The 16,126-nt window shown below is 54.6% G+C and overlaps 4 protein-coding genes across 10 annotated transcripts in view; 2 read left to right on the top strand and 2 right to left on the bottom strand.

Annotated features, from left to right (window-relative positions):
* The window catches only part of UBALD2 (UBA like domain containing 2), a 468,792-nt gene that overhangs the window by 74,388 nt on the left and 378,278 nt on the right, over positions 1 to 16,126 (top strand). The window lies entirely within an intron of this gene.
* Positions 1 to 16,126, top strand: part of LOC126939213 (CST complex subunit TEN1) — a 224,897-nt gene that overhangs the window by 106,944 nt on the left and 101,827 nt on the right. The window lies entirely within an intron of this gene.
* Positions 131 to 12,987, bottom strand: MRPL38 (mitochondrial ribosomal protein L38). The gene is made up of 10 exons (XM_050764395.1): positions 12,984 to 12,987; positions 6,296 to 6,371; positions 6,022 to 6,201; positions 3,498 to 3,632; positions 3,197 to 3,405; positions 2,687 to 2,759; positions 2,468 to 2,513; positions 997 to 1,155; positions 647 to 783; positions 131 to 472 (listed from the first exon to the last, which is right to left on the bottom strand). Exons 2-10 carry the CDS (start codon positions 6,360 to 6,362, stop codon positions 336 to 338), a joined length of 1,143 nt encoding a protein of 380 aa, XP_050620352.1. The 5' UTR covers positions 6,363 to 6,371; positions 12,984 to 12,987; the 3' UTR covers positions 131 to 335.
* The window catches only part of FBF1 (Fas binding factor 1), a 31,704-nt gene continuing 28,564 nt past the window's right edge, over positions 12,987 to 16,126 (bottom strand). For all 7 annotated transcript variants that reach the window (XM_050764177.1, XM_050764183.1, XM_050764182.1 and 4 more), the window contains 4 exons: positions 15,974 to 16,111; positions 15,763 to 15,880; positions 14,509 to 14,624; positions 12,987 to 13,156 (listed from right to left, as the gene is read on the bottom strand). In XM_050764177.1, the coding sequence (XP_050620134.1) occupies positions 13,073 to 13,156; positions 14,509 to 14,624; positions 15,763 to 15,880; positions 15,974 to 16,111 (456 nt within the window). In that variant the 3' untranslated portion in view covers positions 12,987 to 13,072. The remainder of the gene's footprint in view (positions 13,157 to 14,508; positions 14,625 to 15,762; positions 15,881 to 15,973; positions 16,112 to 16,126) is intronic.

Raw genomic sequence — 16,126 nt, 5'->3', positions numbered from 1 at the left:
CTTTTTTTTTTTTTTTTTTTAATAGAGGCAGGGTTTCATTATGTTGCCCAGGCTGGTCTTGAACTCCTGGGCTCAAGCGATCCTCCCTCCTCAGCCTCCCAGTGTTGGGATTACAGGCATGAGCCACCAAGCCTGGCAAGAAATCATCTTTATTCACATCCCCCACCCCATCACCTGAGAGTCCCTTTCACTCCAAACCCTGGGCCTGATGGGAGGGGGCCACAGAGGGGCTGCCTGAGGCAGGGCCCAGACCCCACAGCGTGGGCCTCTGGAGCCGTGTCTTTACTCCTGCTGCCGATCAATCCCATGCTCTGAAGTGGGCACACTCTGGCTCCTTAGTAGATGCCATAGGTGGGCTCATGACTGTCCCTGTACCGGTCCAGGTAGCGCAGGGGCTGCCGGTGGGGGAACCGCTTCTGCTTGGGGTGGTAAGGGGGCGGCCGTACGAACTCAAACACTGGCTCCCGCATGTCTGCAAGAAGAGCGAGGGGCACAGGGGTGGTCTCCTGTGGCCTGCGCCCCCTCAGGCTGAGGCCTGCCCACCAGGAGCCTGCCGCAGCCTTCCCCTAACAGAGCTTCTCCCTGGCAGGGCAGGCGAGGCCTGGGAGCTCAGGCCCACCCAGTGCCCCAGCCCCATGGCCCTTACCCAGAAGCTGGTGGAAGATGTGGGTGACGGAGTCATCCCAGCGGCACTGGAAGAAGGACAGGCCGGCTGGAGTCATGGCTTCTTGGTGTTTCTTGTAGAAATCAAAAGTGCGGAAGGTCCGCTGGGCTAGCTGATAGCTGTAAGATGGAGAGCATGTGAGAGCGGAGAGTGGGCACCAGAGCCCTCACCCCTCCACCCCACAGGCAACCCTGAGAGGCCCCGGGACGCTGCTAGCACCCTGTTCTGCTCTTCTGCCAGCCTCAAGGCTGAGGTCGGAGAGAACTGAGCAAGAGTGACCATTGCAGGGGAGCTGGCCTGAGGCCGGGTTATGTGTTGGGGGTGTAGATTACCAGGGTGAGGGGCGTGCATCCTCGGAGAAGTCAATCGGCTGGTCCTGCTTGAAGAGCAGGAAGGCAAGACGGTGGATGCCGGAGCCTCGGGCAGGGAATGGGGGGAGGTAGGGACACGTCACCTGTCCTTCAGCCACCCGGTTACCCGGGATGTTGGTTCTGGGAGGAGGAAAGTCTCCATTAATAACCACTCCAGGGAGGCAGCAGGAGTGTCCCCCCAGCTCCACACACACCGTAGAGGCTGACATGACTCCCTGAGAGGACAACTCTAAGCATTCTCTTTCCTAGGACAGAGGAGGCAGCCAAGCTCTGTGAATGCCTGGACATACTGCAAACATGGGAAGCCGGCTGGAGGAGCTCCGAGTGGGGGACAGGGCTCCAGAGAGCGTCGCCTTGACAGCAAGGCCATGCAGCCTGCTTCCAGGCCCGGGAGCCAGGGGGCCAGCCACAGTCACTGAGGCTAGAAAGCCATGCCACTTTTGGCTGCTTTTCCCTCTGCGTCCTGAAGTCTCCAGGACCTCGTCAGGGATTGTGTGCCCAGCCTGGCACAGGGACGGGCAATGCCTCAGGCATAACTCCCCAGAGGGTCCTGCTGCACAGGTTGGTAACTGCAGTTGAATAAAAATGACAGAAACCAGCCTCCCAGTCACTGTCCCCAATTAACCAGAAGGCTCAAAGTTGGGGTCACTGGCCTGACTTCTGCCCCCTGGCCTGGTGTTCAGAGCCAAAAGCTACCGAGAAGATAGAAGGCAGCCCCATCTGGGCCCAGGGAAGGAGTGCCCAGTGGTTCAAGGAGCACTTGGGAGATGCCACAGCTGCCACGCCTGTCCTGCTCCTTCTCTCATGTGACCATCACAGTCCACAGGTCAGGTTGAGTAAGGCACGTGGTGCCATTATCCCAGTTTTACAGGTGAAGAAATGAGTTTAGAGAGACGAAGGGGCCAGGCGTGGTGGCTCATGCTTGTAATCCTAGCACTTTGGGAGGCGGAGGTGGGCAGATCACTTGAGCTCAGACCAGCCTGGGCAACATGGTGAAACCCTGTCTGTATAAAAAAAACAAAAATTAGCTGGGTGTAGTGGCTTGCACATGTAGTCCCAGCTACTCAGGAGACTGAGGTGGGAGGAGCACCTGAGTCCAGGAGTTAGAGGCTGCAATTAGCCATGATTGCACCACTGTACTCCAGCGTGGGGGACAGAGTGACACCCTGTTTCCAAAAAAAAAAAAAAAAAGAAAAAAGAAAAGATGAGGAGGCTTGTGGGGACTGACCGAGGCCACTGCAAACTTTGTCTCCTGTAGCTGTCTTCAAGTAGACACGGGGATCCCAGGGCCCCTAACACCCTCAGGAGGTAGAGGCGGGGGTCACCTCCAATTCAAGTCCCATGGGTAGTCTATGAAACTCAGGAGCAGCTCGGTCCAGGCTCCCAGGTCCTCCTCCCGCCTGGGCAGCACCCCCCTACCCCGCGTACTCACAGCAGCCAGTGGAGGTACTCAGCATCCGGCTCCAGCAGGTGCCCATCTGCACAAAAACACATCTGCTGATCACCGCCCTGCCGACCACGGCCCTGCCACCCCCTCCCTTGTTAGGAGCCAGCGGTGGAGATCTCCACCTGGCCCCTCCCCCAGCTCCCCAGGGCCCTGGCTCATGGGAGGTGAGCGGGGCAGGGGGCTTGGTGAACCCCAGACACCCACCCAAGCTAGTGAGTAGCAACGTCCACAAGGAGCTCTCTTCGGCCTCATAGGTCACCTCTGGTGCTTGGGCAGCCTGGCAGGGAGAGAAGGAAGCTGTCAGCCCCACCAGGGACAGACCAGCTGTTGCAGGGACCCCTGGAGAAAGGGGTGCCCACTCTGACCCAAATGCCTTTGACAGCCCCTGGCACAGGCAGGCAGGCAAAGGGATGCGTAGAGAAGGAGCCCTGCAGAGTTGCCTGTCCAGGCAACAACCACAAAAAAGAACTGTGCCAAGGCCTGGGCAGGAGGGCACACCACAGACAGCAGGCCGGTCACAGGAATGTGCTAAGATGGAGCCTCTTTTTCCTTCATTTTGTTCTATTTTCTTTGAAATTGTCATGGTGGTGTCTTCCAGGAAATCAAAGAAACAGAGAACAACAAAATTCCAAACCCAGGAGCGTCTGTGACACTGAGATGGGATGTGTCTGTGTTTGCACAGGGCACGGAGGAGGGGCACAGGTGAGCGGTTACCTCGGTTGGAGTCACCTCATTGCCACAGTACACAGGTATCAGGTCGTCCTCACCCACAGCGTAGGCTACATGCAGGGGAACTCGGGGCACAAAGGTGGCACCATGGAACAGGTCTCGGTAGAGGCCGTAATATTCAGCCAGACGCTGCTTATGGTAGGGGCCACAGGTCCTCTCCCACTCGGCCCGCACGGCATCCAGTGGGACACTGGCTGGACAGGAATAAGGACAGTTGGGATACAGGGGGGCAGGGACACACCCTGTACCCCAACTCTGGGATGGCGCCTCCCCTGAGAAGGCTTACCTGTGCGGAGGCGGGCAGCCTGCTCCTCTTCTACGTTGGCCCGAAGATTCTGGATGACCTGTTTCCGTTCCAGTAGCTGTTGGGTCCGGGAGACTTTGGGTGGAGGCAGCCCAATATCAATCTTCTCTTTGGGATCTGGAGAGGGAAGATGTGTTGGAAAAACAGGGTCATGGGTCACTGCAGCCTTAACTTCCCCGACTCAGTGTCCTGAGTAGCTGGGGCTACAAGTGTACACCTTCCTGTCTGGCTAATTTTTGCATTTTTTGTAGAGACGGGGTTTTGCCACATTGCCCAAGCTGGTCTGGAACTCCTGAGCTCAAGTGATCTGCCCGCCTCGGCCTCCTACAGTGTTGGGATCACAGGTGTGAGCCACTGCACCCAGCCATGGTAGCTAATTTAAAAAACCTTTGAGAGATGGGATCTCATTATGTTGCTCAGGCTGGTCTCAAACTCCTGGCCTCAAGTGATCCTCCTGCCTCAGCCTCCTGAGTAGCTGGGATTACAGGCGCCCGCCACAGCACCCAGTGAGGGGCAGGCACATCTTCTTGGTTAAACTGTCTGTCCCTACCTAGTTCTCTCATTCTGTGCTTCAAGCTCTGCTGCTCAAGCTTTCCCCATGATTCACAGAATTAAAACATACTGTTCTACTTCCCAGACCTGAACAGGATGTAATTGGGAAGCAAATCAGATGCAACTTGAGGTTGTGTTTTTTTTTTTGAGACAGAATCTCCCTCTGTCGCCCAGGTTGGAGTGCAGTGGCGCGATCTCGGCTCACTGCAACCTCTGCCTCCTGAGTTGAAGCAATTCTCCTGTCTCAGTCTCCTTAGTAGCTGGGATTACAGGCGCCTGCCACCATGCCCGGCTAAATGTTTTTTCGTATTTTTAGTAGAGACAGGATTTCACCACATTGGCCAGGCTGGAGGTTGTGTTTTTCTGATCCCCAAACCAGGTCACAGTTTTGTCTAAGTCATGGGAAACTGAAGTCAATGGTCCTCAATTATAGTTGAGATCACCTCCAAGCCTGTTCACAGGTGGCTATGAACACCCAGCTGTCCTGGCTAGAGTGAATGACTGATGCTAGAAGGACTTACAGAAGTGCTTCTCGGCCAGGTGCGGTGGCTCATGCCTGTAATCCCAACACTTTGGGAGGCTGAGGCAGGGGGATCACTTGAGTTCAGGAGTTTGAGACCAGCTTGGGCAACATGGTGAAACCCCATCTCTACTAAAAATACAAAAATTAGCTGGGCGTGGTGGCGCATGCCTGTAGTGTCAGCTACTTTGGAGGCTGAGGCAGGAAAATTTCTTGAACTCAGGAGGCAGAGGTTGCAGTGAGCCATCGCACCACTGCACTCCAGCCTGGGAAACAGAGTGGGCCTCCGCCTTAAAAAAAAAAAAAAAAAAAAAAAAAAAAAAAAAAAAAGAAAGAAAAGAAAACTAATAACGAAAACATACTGAGCCCACATCAGAGATGGCATTAGGCAAAAATGCCAATGAATTGTATCTTTTAATCCTCGTGGTAATTTTGTAGCAAAGACACATTTTATTTTACAGTTGAAATAAGCTCAGGGACATTGTCCCCGAGAGGCTGAGCTGGGATTTAAATCGGGTTATTCAGATTCCATGCTTGTGCCTTTAACCACCACAAAACTGCCTCTATAAATGCTAAAAACAACAACAACATATACTCCATAAACTGTAAGCTCCTTAAAGGTTGGGGTCTTTTTTTTGAGACGGCGTTTCGCCCTCGTTGCCCAGACTGGAGTGCAATAGCGCGATCTCGGCTCACCGCAACCTCCGCCTCCTGGGTTCAAGCTATTCTCCTGCCTCAGAGGCTTCCCGAGTAGCTGGGATTACAGGCATGCGCCACCACGCCGAGCTAATTTTGTATTTTTAGTAGCGACAGGGTTTCTCCATGTTGGTCAGGTTGGTCTCAAACTCCCGACCTCAGGTGATCCGCCCGCCTCGGCCTCCCAAATTGGTGGGATTACAGGCGTGAGCCACCGCGATCGGCCAGGTTGGGTTCTTTTTTTGAGTCACCCTGCCCAGGGCTTTAATTTCATTCAGCAAAGTATTGCACACGTACATCCTTGCACTGTTCAGGTGCAAGGATCCAATGGAGGGCAAGACAAGCAGGATCCCTGTCAACAGCGCGCTCACAGTCTGGGGACAGGCAGCGCACAGAGTCAGAATGCAGTGTGGCCAGAGCTACCTAGAGTATTTTAGGCGCACAGAACGACATGCACAGAAAGTCAGATGGTCAAGATTTTAGGAGCAGATATTTTAGGAGCTGGAACTCTAACAGTAGGGGGAGCGAATTTTCCAAGAATGAGGCGCAGAAGGTGTGAACAATCCCGGCGTGATGAAGCTGCCAATAGAGCACACAGGTCTGCAGGCGGGCCCTCCCATCCTCGCCAGCATCCACAGGGGCGCTGACAAGGCTCGTCCGGCACCCGGGGAAAACGCCGGCGGGTCCCCTTGAGTTCCCCGGATGGTGGCTGCAGCCCCTGCTCCAGTCGCCCCGCACCTGTCTTCTCCCCGAAATGCTCCCAGTAGGTCCGCCACCAGTGCGGGGCCTTCGCCTCCTGCTCTGCCTGGCGCCGGTAGCGGTCGAAGCTCCGGTACTTCTCCAGCCGCTCCAGGTTGCTCACGTCGATGTCCTGGTTGGGCATTGGCCCCAGCGGGGGCGTCCGGCGGCCGAGGACGGCTACGGGCAGAGAGAAGACGTAAGGCCGGCGCCCCAGAGCTCGCGCGACAGCCCGCCCCCACCCCACAGAGCTGCCCACCCCCAAACCCCTCACCCGAGGTGCTGAAGGCACGCCCTCTCCAACATCCGCACGGCGCGGCTCGCCACCAGGGCGCCGCCATCTTCCCTCCGGCGTGCGTCCTCGCGGCCGCCACTAGGACCCGGGCACAGGTGGCCAGCGCGGCGCCTGAGCGCAACGCGGCAGGCCGCGTCCAGCCCCGCCCAGGCCCCGCTCCTAGGCCCGCCCCCGTGTCCCGCGCTGCGGACCCTGTCGCCTGTCCCGGAGGCCCCTGCACCGTCCGCCTGGGGCGGAGGTGGAGGTGGCCGCGGTCTGCAGGCGCCCGGCTCCGGAAGTGCCCGTTGGACGGCGGGGCGGAGCTGAGAGCAGCCAGGCTCTCGCCCACGGCGGGCCACCAGGGGGCGGCACAGACCGGGGTCGGCCGGCGGAGCCCTCCCCGAGCCCCTGGACGCGGCGCACTGAGTTCCCCAGGGGCGCAGGCCTGGTTGGGAGAAGGGGTGCGAACTCCGATTCCGGACTCGGTCTGCTTGGGTTTAAAACCCAGATTGAGGGCTGGGCACAGTGGCTCACGCCTAGAATCCTAGCACTTTGGGAGGCCGAGGCGGGTGGATCACGAGGTCAGGAAATCGATACCATCCTGGTCAACACGGTGAAAACCCGTCTCTACTAAAAATACAAAAATTAGCCGGGCGTGGCGGCCGCCTGTAATCCCAGTTACTCAGGAGGCTGAGGGAGGAGACTCGCTTGAACCTGGGAGGCAGAGGCTGCAGTGAGTCGAGATCGCGCCACTGCACTCCAACATGGGCGACAAAAGTGAAACTCCATCTCAAATAATAATAATAATAATAATAATAATAAAAACCCAGATTGTGGCCGGGCGCAGTGGTTCATACCTGTAATCCCAGCAGTTTGGGGGGCCGAGGTGGGTGGATCACTTGAGGTCAGAAGTTTGAGACAAGCCCTACCAACATGGCGAAACCCTAAAGATACAAAAATTTTTGTATCTACTAATGATACACAAATTAGCCAGGCGTGGTGGCAGATGCCTGTAATCCCAGCTACTCAGGAGGCTGAGGCACAAGAATTGCTTGAACCTGGGAGGCAGAAGCTGCAGTGAGACAAGATTGCGCCACCACCTTGGTGACAGAGACACCATCTCGGGAAAAAAAAAAAACCCAAAAACAAAAAAACCCAGATCGTGACCTTACTGTCTCCCTTGTGGTTTCCTCATTTGGGAAAAAGCAGGTAATACTAGTGCTTACCTGACAGTTGTCAGGATGAAAAGATTACCCTCTGGAAAGCACTTGCAGTGGTGCGTATCAGTTAGCTCAACTATCTGCAACTTCCTGTTATCCACACAAAGGCGGAAGTGTCCTGGTTTAAAGATGCAGATGTGAATGCTTCTGGCAGGACTCAGGCTTGCTCTTGTGATCCAGTTCTACAAAGGCAAAACTTGGTAGATTGGGGAATCTGGGACCCTCCTCTGCCCCAGCCCTGGCCCTCCTGCCCTAAAAGGCAATCTTCCAGCGCACTTTGCCCCCAGAGGCCATGGGGCCTTTGTACATGCTGTCTCTTCTGTGTCTCACCTCCTCACTTCCCCACCTTGGCCTGGCTACCACCCAGCCCCAGGAGAGAGGTCTCGCCAGGAAACCTGCTCGGACATCCCAGGCCAGGGCTGGTGGTGACCAGGCCAGTGGCTCTGGCACCAGCAGAAGCTTGGCCCTCATAATCACTTTGAGATGGAATGAGAATGGAATGAGGGTCTCTCCATCCAGCAGGAAGTGGCCACACCTTCCACTGGTTTTCATAAACAGCAGCCAAACAGCTAAACCTTTCACCGTCATTTCTAATTCACCCTGCAGTATGCACCTGCTACATGCTAAATGTGGAGGGGAATGCATGGGGGCAGTCACACCCAGTCCTGCTTGTCAGGAGTTGCTTATTGTGAAATTCCATACTGCAGTTATGCAGTACAGGAGCATAACTGGATTGTGTGTGTTTACATCGTGGCTGTTTAACCTTGTCCTTTTTTTTTTTTTGAGATGGAGTTTCTGTTGCCCAGGCTGGAGTGTATTGGCATGACCTTGGCTCACTGCATTCTCTGCCTCCCAGGTTCAAGTGATTCTCCTGCCTCAGCTTCCTGAGGAGCTGGGATTACAGGCATACACCACCACGCCTGGCTAATTTTTTGTATTTTTAGTAGAGATGGGGTTTCACCATATTGGCCAGGCTGGTCTGGAACTACTGACCTCAGGTGACCCGCCCGCCTTGGCTTCCCAAAGTGCTGGGATTACAGGTGTGAGCCACCGCGCCCAGCCACCTTGTCCTTTTGTTTCTGAATCCTTTTCTTCATCCTCTAAACCCACCCATCCTACCCCACGACCCTCCCAACCCTCTCCAGATGAAGATGTACGGGGCCTCGGCAGTTGGCGTGAAAGCCGCTGGCCACCCAGGTGGCGATGCATTCCTCCATTCTTGTCCTCTAGCTGTCCCAGAACTCTTAATGGTGCTTGCTTGGATATTAACGGTTTGAGAGAGGCCTCACATGGATTCCCACATGTACCAACTTGAAGCAAATAACGATTAATATCTTGAAACTAGAAACAGTGGCTCTACCATTTTTAAAAAATATATGGGGTCACTGTGTTGCCCATAGTGGGCTCAAGCCATCCTTCCACCTCGGCCTCCCGATAGCAGCTACAGGTGTGTACCACTGTACCAGTACTTTTTTGAGACAGTATTGCTCTGTCGCCCAGGCTGGAGTGCAGTGGCCCGATCTCGGCTCACTGCAAGCTCCGCTTCCCAGGTTCACGCCATTCTCCTGCCTCAGCCTCCTGAGTAGCTGGGACTACAGGCGCCCTCCACCACGCCCGGCTAATTTTTTGTCTATTTAGTAGAGACGGGGTTTCACCGTGTTAGCCAGGATGGTCTCGATCTCCTGACCTCGTGACCCACCCGCCTTGGCCTCCCAAAGTGCTGGGATTACAGGCATGAACCACCGCGCCCAGCCCCTGCACCAGTATTTTTTAATCATTACATTCCACCAATATTTCTTTTTCTTTTCTTTTTCTTTTTGTTTTTTTTGGAGACAAAATCTCACTCTGTCACCCAGGCTGGAGGGCAGTGACATAATCTTGGCTCACTGCAACCTCTGCCTCCTGGGTTCAAGCAATTCTCCTGCCTCAGCCTCCCAAGTAGCTGGGACTACAGGCCACACGCCACCATGCCCAGATAATTTTTGTATTTTCAGTAGAGACAGGGTTTCACCACATTAGCCAGGCTGGTCTCGAACTCCTGACCTCAGGTAATCCACCCACCTTGGCCTCCCAAAATGCTGGGATTACAGACGTGACCCACCGCGCCCGGCTGCAATATTTCTCTCTCTAAAAGGAACTGAATGAAGCACTTGGGTTATGATCTTGTTTACAATTTTGAAGGAAAAAGAAAGAGCAGCAGCTACACAACACTCATTTCTGCACTCAGCCCTCTCCAGTGTCTGTGGCCTGGGAGAAGGCTGAATGGGGTAATTAGGATGCCTGCCACACCCTCATGGTGGTGACAGGAATGCTGAGCGCTCACACTGAGTAAAGTGCCATTATAACTGAGTGCCTGTGGAATGCCTCTGCTTCGCTGTCCCCCCGGCACTGTATACTCATCTGTGACACCACCCAGTCACCCATGCCAGGAACCTGAGTGTCCTCCTCCACACGTCTTCCTTTCTGACCCTCCATGACTGGCACCAGGTCTGAGGGGCACTTTTCTGTGGGCCCTCCCTGCCATACCTGGCACAGTCCTGCCCACAGTCTGTCCCCTGCACCATTGCCAGCTGCCTTCTCACACATCCTCTGTCCTCACTCTACAGACACAATGGGTTTTCTTTTGTCTTTTTTTTTTTTTTTTTTGAGATGGAGTCTTGCTGTGTCGCCCAGGCTGTAGTGCAGTGGTGCAATCTCAGCTCTCTGCAACCTCTGCCTCCTGTGTTCAAGCGATCCTCCTGCCTCAGCCTCCCAAGTAGCTGGGATTACAGGCACACACTACCATGCCCAGCTAATTTTTTTGTATTTTTAGTAGAGACAGAGTTTCACAATGTTGGCCAGGTTGGTTTCAAACTCCTGATTGCAAGTGATCCACCCACGTTGGCCTCCCAAAGTGTTAGGATTACAGGCGTGAGCCACCGTGCCTGGCCAATGGGTTTTCTAAAATACAAATGCGGTTCAACTGTTTAAAATCTTCTAGTGAAGACCTGAAAATTTGCCCTCGGACAAATTTGCCCTGAAAACTTGCACATCTTTAACAAGATATGCAAAGCCCTCTCATTCTAACCTCTTCTCCCTACTGTCTTGAAGGCCATGCTCTCCCCTGTGGGTCTCCCAGCACTGCCCTCCCAGACGTGTGTGCTTGATCACCTGCAGATCCTGCAGGTGGCTGCCTAGACGCCAGCTGCCCTTGAGCTGACGTGCCCATCCTTAGACCCCCCAGCTCTTTGCACAGGTCTGCCTCAGGACTGGTTGAGTCTCTTTTGCGGAGAATCAAATTTGAGACTTAACCAAGGCTTCCAACGGGGTGTGTGATGCTTCCCTCCTCAGCCCCAGAAGCTCCTGAAGAGATCTTCCTCCCACACCAGCACCTGCCAGGAGTGTAGCCTGCTCCTCTGGGAGGTAGGAGACTGGGGTGGCTGACAGCCTGGGACTTGGGGATCAGACAGAGCAGAACTCAAATCCAGGCGCTACTCACTGTCACCTCAGGCAGGTTATTTAATCTGCCCGGGCCTCCGTTTCTGCATGTTTGAAGCAGGGCTAATAGTACCCTTCTCCTGGCTGTGGTCCAGCTGCCAGGTGCCACTGGAGACTGTAGGTGCTGGAGGGGAGAGGCACGTGGCCAGAGGCGCCTGGTCCTGACCAATCTTATAGGCTGACTTTTTTTTTTTTTTTTTTTTTTTTTGAGACGGAGTCTTGCTCTGTAGCCGGGGCTGGAGTGCAGTGGCCGGATCTCAGCTCACTGCAAGCTCCGCCTCCCGGGTTTACGCCATTCTCCTGCCTCAGCCTCCGGAGTAGCTGGGACTACAGGCGCCCGCCACCTCGCCCGGCTAGTTTTTTGTATTTTTAGTAGAGACGGGGTTTCACGGTGTTAGCCAGGATGGTCTCGATCTCCTGACCTCGTGATCTGCCCGTCTCGGCCTCCCAAAGTGCTGGGATTACAGGCGTGAGCCACCACGCCCGGCCGGCTGACTTTTTTTAATAGGAACATCTGCCTGTTCTTTGGGACTTGTCCGGCAAGTAACAGGAAACATTTTTTTTTTTTTTTTTTTTTTTTTTTTTTTTGAGACAGAGTCTCGCTCTGTCGCCCAGGCTGGAGTGCAGTGGCCGCATCTCAGCTCACTGCAAGCTCCGCCTCCCGGGTCTACGCCATTCTCCTGCCTCAGCCTCCCGAGTAGCTGGGACTACAGGCGCCCGCCACCTCACCCGGCTAGTTTTTTGTATTTTTTTAGTAGAGACGGGGTTTCACCGTATTAGCCAGGCTGGTCTCGATCTCCTGACCTTGTGATCCGCCCGTCTCGGCCTCCCAAAGTGCTGGGATTACAGGCTTGAGCCACCGCGCCCGGCCTTTTTTTTTTTTTTTTTTGAGGCGGAGTCTCTCTCTGTCGCCCAGGCTGGAGTGCAGTGGCCGCATCTCAGCTCACTGCAAGCTCCGCCTCCCGGGTCTACGCCATTCTCCTGCCTCAGCCTCCCGAGTAGCTGGGACTACAGGCGCCCGCCACCTCACCCGGCTAGTTTTATTTTTTGTATTTTTTAGTAGAGACGGGGTTTCACCGTGTTAGCCAGGATGGTCTTGATCTCCTGACCTCGTGATCCGCCCGTCTCGGCCTCCCAAAGTGCTGGGATTACAGGCTTGAGCCACCGTGCCCGGCCACAGGAAACATTTTCTAAGAAATAAGTATAAACTCTGATGAGCCATGGCAAAAGCAGTTGTTTTAAGCTTAGTCAAGTGAAGCAGTGGGAGTGGAGGAGGACCAAAGAAATCTCTGCTAGTTGTGATGGATTCCTTGTCACCTCCACTGCACGCCCCCTGAGCTGTGGCTTTGGGCAGATGAGCAGCACAGAGGCGCCTTCCGTCCTCGTCCCTCCCCACGGCCCACCATCGCCACAGCTCCCTCTGCCGCCAGGGTGGCACCCAGATGGGGAGGAAGCTGAGGAGGCCACTGTCCACCCAAACTGGTTGGTCCTTCGGGCAATGCTGGGAATAGGGTGGGGGCTCTGGGCAAGCCCAGGAGGAGGAGGGCCTGGCTGAGTTCCAGGAACATCTCACACCACAAGGGAGGATCTAGCTGGTGCCTTCCCTGTACCGGCAGGAGGCCAGAGGGCCCTTCTCCAGCTCATCAGGGAGGGAACTGCTCTGGCAGGGAGTAGGGAAGGCTGTTTGTGGCATCCCTCAAGAAAGCTCCTGCCTCAGAAGAGGCCCAGGCAAAAAGAGCCCACAACAGTCTACCTGTGGAACAGGGGGAGCCCACAGAGCCCAGTGAGAGCTGGGGGTCCTCGCTGCCAGCTCAGACCTTCAGATCCAAGCCAGATGGCTTTGGGGCAGGGCAGCCAAAGCCGTGGTAAGACAGCCTACACCACAGAGCCCCAGAGGCAGGGGCTGCCCCGGGCTGGCACACTTGGCAAGGATGCACTTGCACCCTGTCCACGGAAGAGCTGCCATCAGGCCTCAAGCATCTCAGAATCCTCCCCAGGCACTGCCTCCATGGAGGCAGCAGGAGGGACAGGAGAGTTCTGGGGTCTGAACCCTCTGTTGGGGAATCGGCTGGGATCCCACTCAGGCTGAATGAGATGTCAAATTGTAGGACCCTTTCTTCAGGGTCTCCAGAAAGAACTGTTCATTCTCCAAGAAGTCGCGGTCCTGCAAGGCAGATGTGGATGGGCGGTCACCTTCCCTGAGCTGAGAGAAAGGTGGATCCCTGGACACTAGCTGAGCCAGCCCTCATTAAGGCCCCTCCCCACGTCGTCCCTGACTCTGCCTGGCTCTAGGAGTCAGCAGGGGCCGTGAAAGAGCCCAGGTACAGAGTGAGACAGACCACAGTCTCAATCCTGGCAAGGCTACTTGTTTGCTGTGGAACTTACGAGCACATGACTTCATGTCTCTAAGCCTCAGTTTCCTTGTCTGTAAACATTCCTTGTAGCCCTTCCTTGTAGGGCTGTGTGAGGGTAAAGGCTTAAAATATACACAAAGCAGGCCAGGCACAATGGCTCATGCCAGTAATCCTAGCTAATCCGCAGGCCAAGGGGGTAGGATCACTTGAGCCCAGGACTTTGAGACCAGCCTAGGCAACATCATGAGACCCTATTTCTAAATATAAATAAATAAGAAAGAAAATATAAACAAAGCCTTCAGCACTGAGGTTGGCACACAGGAAATGATCCATGACAACTGTTATCATTATTGTTTTGTTTAGTTTGAGACAAGTGTCTTGCTCTGTCATTCAAGTTGAAGTGCAGTGGTGTGAACACACCTGTAGCCTCGACCAGCTGGGCTCAGGCAATCCTCCCACCTCAGCCTCCCAAATAGCTGGGACTACAGATGTGCCCCACCATGCCCAGCTAATCTTTAAATTTTTAATATTTATTTTTTTGAGACAGAGTCTCACTCTGTTGCCTGGAGTGCAGTGGCACCATTGTGGCTCACTGCGGCCTTTACCTCCCGGGGTTAAGTGATCCTCCCGCCTCAGCCTCTGGAGTAGCTGGGACTACACGTGCATGCCACCATGCTCAGCTATTTTTTTGTCTTACTATGGTGCCCAGGCTGGCCACGAACTCCTGGGCTCAAGTGCTCCTCCCACCATAGCCTCCCAAAGTGCTGGGATTACAGGTGTGAGCCACACACCCGGTCCTGTAGTTTTTCATTTTGTAGAGACAGGGTCTCAACATGTTGCCCAGGCTGGTCTCAAACTCCTGGGCTCAAGTGATCCTCCTGCTTCAACCTCCCAAAGTGTTGGGATTACAGGTGTGAGCCACTGGGCCCAGCCTGTTATTATTATTACTATAGGTTATCAGGAGATGACATATGCAAATTGCTTTGCACAGAACCTGGCCTAGTGAGGAGGTCTGAGCATTGGCTCACTAAGCAAACTGCAGTTTTACTCCCTAGAAGCTGGAGTCACCCCTCCCCAGGGCTACCGTGTGCCCCTCCCTGCCTCTGCCCTGAGCAGGAAGGACTTATGAACACAAGGATCCCCAAGGCCAGGAGAGACTCACCTGCTCTGCTGTGTGCCTCAGCAGCACCAGCCTGGCATGAAGGTGTAAGGGGCTGGGGTCCAGGCCAGTCGGTGGCTGGCTGCACCAGCGGGTGCTGGGAGCAGTAGGCAAGAGGGCTGAAAAGGCCAAGGAGAAAGTCAGGGACCAAAGTGTTGGTGGAAATACCGGGCGGTCACAGCTTGTTCCTGCAGAGCTGCTCCCCACTGCCAGTGGGTGGACCCTGGCCATACACTCAGGGTGCAATGGCACTAACTCTCAGAAGCCTCTGACAAATGCACACCTGCTCCTACGTGGCGAGACCATTTATAGGAATTTATTCAAGTGAAATAATCAGGCAAAGGTGCAAAGACGTATGTAGGTAGATGTCCACTGGGTACTGTCTCAACCCTATCTATACTCTACTAACCCTATCTCTACTAAAAATACAAAATTAGCCAGGCATGGTAGCATATGCCTGTAATCCCAGCTATTTGAGAGGCTGAGGCAAGAGAATCGCTTGAACCCAGGAGGTGGAGGTTGCAGTGAGCCGAGATCATGTCTCTGCACTCCAGCCTGGGTGACAGGAGCAAAACTCCATCTCAACAAACAAACAAACAAACAAACAAACAAAAAAACAAATGTACCTGAGTGGAACATTATGCACGAAAATGTTAAAAGTGAAAAGTGGTTCTCTCTAGACTTGGGAGTGGTGGTGAGGGTGACTTTTTTTTTTTTTTTTTTTTTTAACTGCACTCTCCCTCTGTTGTCCAGGCTGGAGTGCAGTGGCACAATCTCAGCTTACTGCAACCTCCACTTCTCGGGTTCAAGTGATTCTCCTGCCTCAGCCTCCCGAGTAGCTGGGATTACAGGCACCTGCCACCACACCTGGCTAATTTTGTATTTTTAGTAGAGATAGGGTTTCACTATGTTGGCCAGGCTGGTCTTGAACTCCTGACCTCATGTGATCCGCCTGCCTCGGCCACTGAAAGTGCTGGGATTACAGGCGTGAGCCACCGCGCCCAGCCTGATGACGACTTTTTAAATTTCCTTTTTTCCCCCTTAGTCCAGAAAAAGGTGACATTTTTCATAATAGCGTTCCTCTCTGTTTCTGATTTATCTAAAATTAACACACATTATTTGTGTAAAAAAGAAATAAGGCGACTGTAAAACCCAGCTGGCCGCCTTAACTGGAGCAGCTGGAGGAGGGCCTGCCCACTCCTAGCACTGCCCCTGCCCAGTCCTGAGCCGCTGGCTCTTCCTTCCGGAGCCACTCACCTCTCTGGCTGGAGGCTGCAGGGCCCTGGGCCCTGGGGAACAGACCCATGAGGCTGGAGGGCAGGTCCTGTCGTGCGCGGTCCAGTTGCAGCCTCTGCTGGGCCAGACTCAGATGCTCCTGTCCCCATTCCCCCGGAAAGAAGGACTCAGCCGTCAGGTGCAAGGCTGGGGGTGTCGGGGGCAGGGGTGCCATACACTCAGGGAGCCTTGCCTGGTGCATGTGCTGCTCCTGCTTCTGCAGCCTCTCCTGCTGTTGCTGCACCGCCTGCAACCGGGCCTGCTGCTCTGCCTGCACCTGCCGGGCCTCACGCAATGCTCGCTCACCCTCTTCATACTTCTCGGAGGCCACCTGCAGGGAGGCCGC

The sequence above is a fragment of the Macaca thibetana genome, chromosome 16, assembly GCF_024542745.1.
Source record: "Macaca thibetana thibetana isolate TM-01 chromosome 16, ASM2454274v1, whole genome shotgun sequence".
NCBI classification, from domain to species: domain Eukaryota; kingdom Metazoa; phylum Chordata; class Mammalia; order Primates; family Cercopithecidae; genus Macaca; species Macaca thibetana.
Note: the sequence above shows the minus strand (reverse complement) of the source record. Positions and strands in the feature narration are given on the sequence as shown.

Coding starts and splice junctions, on each gene's coding strand:
- MRPL38 (XM_050764395.1), bottom strand. CDS start 6,362: ATGGCGGCGCCCTGGTGGCGAGCCGCGCCGTGCGGATGTTGGAGAGGG. Junction 3,633..6,021: donor GCATTTCGGGGAGAAGACAG/GTGCGGGGCGAC, acceptor TTCCCTCTCCAG/ATCCCAAAGAGAAGATTGAT. Junction 784..996: donor GATGCACGCCCCTCACCCTG/GTAATCTACACC, acceptor TCCATCTTACAG/CTATCAGCTAGCCCAGCGGA.